This window comes from Lucilia cuprina, chromosome 5 (genome assembly GCF_022045245.1).
Source record: "Lucilia cuprina isolate Lc7/37 chromosome 5, ASM2204524v1, whole genome shotgun sequence".
NCBI lineage: Eukaryota > Metazoa > Arthropoda > Insecta > Diptera > Calliphoridae > Lucilia > Lucilia cuprina.
Genome location: NC_060953.1, coordinates 62,698,111 through 62,704,595, shown reverse-complemented (window position 1 = coordinate 62,704,595; position 6,485 = coordinate 62,698,111). Strand labels below are relative to the sequence as shown.

General features: G+C 28.7%; 2 protein-coding genes across 2 annotated transcripts; one reads left to right on the top strand and one right to left on the bottom strand.

The window, feature by feature from the left end:
- Positions 1-883: 883 nt before the first annotated feature.
- On the top strand, positions 884-2,122 carry LOC111684837. Its single transcript, XM_023447050.2, has 4 exons — positions 884-1,380; positions 1,445-1,565; positions 1,625-1,902; positions 1,968-2,122. The coding sequence occupies exons 1-4, from the start codon at positions 1,351-1,353 to the stop codon at positions 2,067-2,069; spliced, it is 531 nt and encodes a 176-aa protein (XP_023302818.2). The 5' UTR covers positions 884-1,350; the 3' UTR covers positions 2,070-2,122.
- LOC111684847 (protein Daple) lies at positions 1,778-5,685 on the bottom strand. Its single transcript, XM_023447060.2, has one exon. The coding sequence runs from the start codon at positions 5,443-5,445 to the stop codon at positions 2,995-2,997; it is 2,451 nt and encodes an 816-aa protein (XP_023302828.2). The 5' UTR covers positions 5,446-5,685; the 3' UTR covers positions 1,778-2,994.
- Positions 5,686-6,485: the final 800 nt, after the last annotated feature.

Genomic DNA, 6,485 nt, shown 5'->3' with positions numbered 1-6,485 from the left:
ATTTTTTTTTTTCTCAAAAATGTCAAACGACGCGTTGCCAACTTTATTTTTCCCTTCTTCTTATTTCTACAACCATTCACACATTTACCTACAGGGTGCACACGACAATCTATCTATCTATCTATATATCTATCTATCTATATATCTATCTATCCATCTATCTATCTATCTATCTATCTATCTATCTATTTATCTATCTATCTATCTATCTATCTATCTATCTATCTATTTATCTATCTATCTACCTATCTATGTATCTATCTATTTGTCTATCTATCTATCTATCTATCTATCTGTCTATCTATCTATCTATCTATCTATCTATCTATCTATCTATCTATCTATCTATCTATCTATATATCTATATATCTATATATCTATCTATCTATCTATCTATCTATCTATCTATCTATCTATCTATCTATCTATCTATCTATCTATCTATCAATCTGTTTATCTATCTATATACCTATCTATCTATGTACCTATCAATCTATACACCTATCTATCTATCTATCTATCTATCTATCTATCTATCTATCTATCTATCTATCTATCTATCTATCTATCTATCTATCTATCTATCTATCTATCTATCTATCTATCTATCTATTTATCTATCTATCTATCTATCTATCTATCTATCTATCTATCTATCTATCTATCTATCTATCTATCTATCTATCTATCTATCTATCTATCTTAATTGCTTAAGTTTATCGAAGCACCCTATCCCCTTTATTAAGGTATTATTGAAATGTCTAATTATTATTTTAAAATAAACAAAAATAGATTAATGCCGTCACACTTTTACCAAACCACAGAATGTGTTTACTTTTTTCTTTTAGAGATAACCGCAGAAAGAAATTTGACTAAACAAAACCGTTCTAATCGATAAAATTAATTAGCAATTTAAAGTTTAATTAACACTTTAATATAAGATAAACAAATATCAGTTCAGGAACTAAAATACTTTTTTATTAGGCTAGCACCTAATAAACAATGAAAGATAACTATGTACGTGGTATATTTTTAAAGAAGGATGTCAAAAAATTAATATTAAAAACAACTTAAATACGGACAAGAACTGTTTGTTTAATTGTAAATGTTACTTTTCATTCCTTAAAGTCAATAAGAGAAATGTAAATATGTTTCAAAAACTGTTTTTGGCACCACCCTAATGTCTAAATTGTAATGGCCACTAAAAGTGTTATGAAGATCTATTAATGAAAATGTTACCAGTGGAAAGAAATTATTAGAAATAACATTTAGTCATCAATGTTAAGTTTAAAACAATAGACGTTATAAAGTCCAGAGTGGTAATTTATTAAAAAAAAAATAAATTTTAAAATGAAAATTGTCCTGAGTGTATACAATATAGTAAGTGGAACTTCTCGCTATTAAAATTATAATAATAACCGCCTAACATATATTCCAATTATAGTTGATATTTTTATTGGTGGTATGTTTTCTAACTTACCAATCGGTAAATGCTGCTTGTAATGTATGTCAGGAGAATAATGTAGCCTGTGTTAATTTAACTTCATATCATATGTGTTTTGGAGGTATTTATTTTATATACTTAATAGTTTTTTTAATATGTTAACATTTTTTAAATATTTAGCTTCCAAACCCAATACCGCTCAATTATTCACCTGTCCCGATGGTTTAGTTTGTACAAATTTGCCAAATATCTGTTTTCAACGCAGCACTTTACCAGCTAGTTGTGGTGATACCTCTAGTTGCGGTAAATGCAATTCTAATCAAGTTTTCGCCTGTACTACACGCACCACATTTGCATTTTGTTTTGGCTCCACAATACCTTCAGAAGTGGTGGGATCTTGTCCTCAGGACAAAATATGTGATGCTTCTAGTGCTGAGATTTGTGTTGATGAATTAACGGTAAATGCTCCATTGGTCTCTACAAAAGTATTTTATATTACTTTTTTTCTTAATTTCTTTTATAGCCAACTTCCATTGTGTGTGATTTGGAGCAAACACCAGTTTCAACATTGCTAAAGAAGTTATTCTATTATGCTAATGATTTTAATACATATACAGATTATTGAATTGTATAATCCAGAAAAATGTGAAAAATAATAAAAGATTAATTAATTGCGAATAAGAATTGAGAATTTTAATATTTATTTTATACGAAATTTTCAAAATAATAAAAATTCGATAATTATATTTTAAGATATAACTTTATCACTTTGAAAATTAGTTCGAACTTTTGAATCTATCGCCGAAAGACTCATTCATTAGCTAATGATTATTAAATTGCTTTAATTTAAAATAAAATTTAAATAAAATCAACAAAAATAGTTTAATAACGTAAAATTTTTATTATTTAATTAAAAAAAATTCTCTTAAAGTTAAACTAGTGTTAAATGAAGTCGGTTAAGACCAATGAGTTATTATCCTTAAACTTGTAATAAGTTTTTTAAATTTGCCAAACTTTTGTTATGCACTCAGTGTGGATTTTTTACAAATTATTCGAAAAATATTATACTTGCATACCATCAGAGTGATCATAGTTTTCGGGTGTGAGCACATTTTCAAATGACCTTCAGAAAATTTGATATTACGAAGTTTATGTGCATAAACTTTACATGTATTGCATTGATTTTTGTGTGTAGTATTTTAAACAGATTAGTTTTGATTTTTGAAGTTAGATGCCATTTACGTAAAATTAATATGCGACGGATTTAAATTCTAGATTTATAACTACTTAAATCTAGTATCCGTTAAATCTTTTACATCGAAAAGATATCTTTTCAATAATATAGAAAATGGGCAATAATATTGCATTAATTTCAAAACTGCAACCCATGATTTCACAACAAAACAGTGAACAGATGTAATTTTAAAATCTTTAGGTTACTAACTTTGAGCATTTCTTCCCAATAGTGCTGTAGGCGCATAACATTCTATATACACATTTTATAATCTAATAGAGATTCTAAAAGATCTAGAAATTCTCAATGTATTGAACTAAAGATCTTCCTCATCATCCATCATATTTTGAGATTGGCTCAACCAAATACGTACATCACGTAAACTCGGCAAACGAAAACGCCACTCATCGGTGAAATACTTATAAACTGTTTCACCTAAACGTAAAATATCTACAGCAACTTGACGTTCATCTGTTTTCCATTCACGATCTGAACTGCCAAACATTTCCATGCGTAAAAGTGACACCATAGAAGCACTTAGGTAACGTTTGATGCCATTGAAAAGTTGAGCTTTTGTTAGTGAGTTGGCTGTTATTGCAGGGGCGGGTGTCGCAACTGTTGCGGGTTGTTTGTTGGTGTTCTCCAAAGATGTGGATACTGTAGCTTCTTGATTGTGCAAAGCTTGTAATTTCCAATATTTTTGTTCTAATACACAGTATTTTTGCTGCAGATTATCGTAATCTGATTTTAATGTTCTCAAATCGTTTTGTTTAACATCAAAATTATTTTGTATATTATTGAGTGATTGTTGCAATTCTTCATGAATTTGTGTAAGTCTACTATTATCGATTTTCTTGCTATTTAAATCAGTTTTAACTTCTTCTAGTTCATTTTCTGTGTACACTAATTTCTGCTGTGTGGTTTCCACTTTAGTTTTTAACATTGAAATTTCTTCAGTTAATTTAAATTTATTGCTTAAATTATTGGCACGTTCGTTTGCTAAGTTACTCTCCAACTCTTTTATTAGCAGCTGTTCTTTTGTTTGGGAACTTTTTAAGGTTTCAAGTAGATTTTTTAATTCTTTTGTTTCCTGCTGAGCAGATTCTAGTTTAGTTTTTAACATTGAAATTTCTTCCTGTAATATCATTTTATTGTTTAAATTATTAGTACGTTCTATTGCTAAGTTCCCTTCAAATTCTTTAATTAGCTCCTGTTCTCGTGATTGGGAACTTTTTAGAGTTTCCATCAGCTTTTTCAATTCTGTTGTTTCCTGCTGTGCCGTTTCCAATTTAGTTGTTAACATTGAATTTTCCTTCTCTAATTTCATTTTGTGGCTTAAATTATTGTTACGTTCAGTTTCTAAATTCATTTCAAATTCTTTTATTAACTGCTGATATTTGGTTTCGGAACTTTTTAAATTCTCCAACAGTTTTTTCAACTCTTTAGTTTCCTGCTGCCTGGACAAGATTTCAGCTCTTAAAATGTCCATACTGGCACACTCTTCCTTAAGTTTTTTATTTTCCTCACTATATTCTTGTAATTTTTCCTTTATAGATTTATTTTCATGGACAGTTTTTTTAATACTATTATTTTCCTTTTGTAAAGAAAGTAATTTGTTTTTCATTTGCACATTTTCCTGACAGGAGTCTTGTAGTTTTGTATTTTCTGTTTCTAATAAAGATATTTTAGTTTGAAGGCTATTATAATCTTGTAACTTTATCTGAAGCTCCGAAATTTCATTTTGAGCCAGTTCAAGTTCTCGGCTTAACATATCCGAAATAGAGTTATGTGTGTTTCTCTTTAATTGTACAACGGTAGTATCCGGATCCTCACTTGATGTTAAATCGTATTGGAAATGATGTTCAGTATTATGTATTTCGACTAATTGTTGTTCTTGCTCATTTTCTGCTTCGAGGTTGAAGTCATCGGTGGTTAGTAAAAAGTGTGCTTCATCGTCAGCATCATTGCTCAATTCATTGTTGTTTTGAATTTCCTCTGCTTCCACAAAATCTATGATATCGCTATTAGCCAACTCGCAGCTATCCAAAACAATTGTTGTTCTGTTTGGTATAATCTTGCTATCTATACATTTGTTTGTATTTAAGATTTTACATTTTTTACTATTATTAGCACTCACATTTGTTGATTGTAATGTTCCTACATCTGCCGTTTCTCTTGGTCTTTTTAAATTTGGACCTTTTACCTGTATAGTCTCCAGAATTTCCACTGTATTTACTAAATTCTTTACAGGCTTCTGCAAAATGACTTCCTCATACTCTATATCATGGCCGGAAGCAACGTACTCTGCATCATCTGTTACCTCGTTAGTTAACTGTTGTCTTTGTAACTCATTCAGTTTTTCTCTTAAAATGTTGTCTTCTTCTAAATGCAAAACATCTACAAAATCGTCTGGCGGTATTAAATGCTTTAATTTTGGTTTTTCCAGGGATACCAAAACACCATTTTCAATGTCTAATTCATAATCTAGAGCTTGGTCTTTAGAAAGCCGCATTAGTGTTGGTATCGCATTTGGAGTTAAACGATCCATTCTGTAGTTCATAAAATGTTCAGCACGAAAGTGTCGAGCACATATATTCATATTTTTACGACGCATTTCAGAAAACTCCATCATATTTTCCGTTTTAGCATACTGGCGCCATTTCTTAAAGCGTTCCACATCCTTGATAGGAAATCGAAAGAAATGTAAGCGTGAATATTTAGGATTATTGGTATGGCAATCTCGAAAATAACAGCGACAACCACCCATGATTTTGATTATTTAAATTTAGTAATTTTTGAACTTTTAACTTTATTTTCTAAAATGTTTACTATTTTTGTGTATATAAACAAATGCAAAGTGACTTTATAAAGGTGACAACAGGATCGAACTCATAAATTCATTTTTATATAGAGTTTGACACATTAGCTTTCAGTTGAGTTATTTTATTATTTTTTATACAAGTAATTTGACACTTTAACTATATTGTTAATATCATCTCACAAAAATTACCTTGAACATACAGACTACTGTGTCGATTAACTTTTACAACGCCGTTAGTTCATTGCATGAAAGTCGGAGGCATCTTTGTAACGACGATCAAATAACACAAATTTAAAAAATAACGATCATTTCGAAGCAATTTTAATGATTTTGTGATTTTGGACGAAAACAACACGATATTAAATACTTATAATATATAATTATTTATGTTTTGATTAACATGTTGATATTTTTTAACATAAAATTTAATTTTCCCCAAAATAAATCAATAATAGACTTATTCTTTTCGATCACTTGATATATTTGCGTCTGTTTTAAGAATGGTAAAATATCTTTTGCATGAATTTAATTTAATTTTTCATGTCCTGTTGAAACAGGTCAACATAGTTAATAAATAGCAAAGTTGATCTTATATACTTTATATACAATAAATATCAATGAATGTATTGGATTCTTAAGTTAATCGTATTGAATCACATTGCAGAAAATATATGATTTTACATACAAAGTTTAATACGTTCCATGTAAAGCTCTAAACTAATTTATTCCGTAATTGTTTTTTTTTTGAAATTGAGTTATATTTTAAGTAATTAACAATTTTTTAAACGCATTCTCTTTGATGTAATTCTTTTAAGTTATTATTTATATAAAAATAATTCTCGTGAAAATGAGTTGTGTAACGAGAGAAATATATAAAATAGTATTCATGAATACAAAATTTCCTACTCTGATAGTCAATCCCGTTTTTTAATTTCTCGGATTTCATTATTTAAAAATCGTTGAAAATTTAAAAGCCTCCGCCGACA

Excerpts from the sequence above, each read along its gene's own strand:
- LOC111684837 (XM_023447050.2), top strand. The coding sequence starts at position 1,351 with ATGAAAATTGTCCTGAGTGTATACAATATA. Across the intron at positions 1,566-1,624 it reads ATATCATATGTGTTTTGGAG|CTTCCAAACCCAATACCGCT; the intron begins GTATTTATTTTA and ends TTAAATATTTAG. Across the intron at positions 1,903-1,967 it reads TTTGTGTTGATGAATTAACG|CCAACTTCCATTGTGTGTGA; the intron begins GTAAATGCTCCA and ends TTTCTTTTATAG.
- LOC111684847 (XM_023447060.2), bottom strand. The coding sequence starts at position 5,445 with ATGGGTGGTTGTCGCTGTTATTTTCGAGATTGCCATACCAATAATCCT.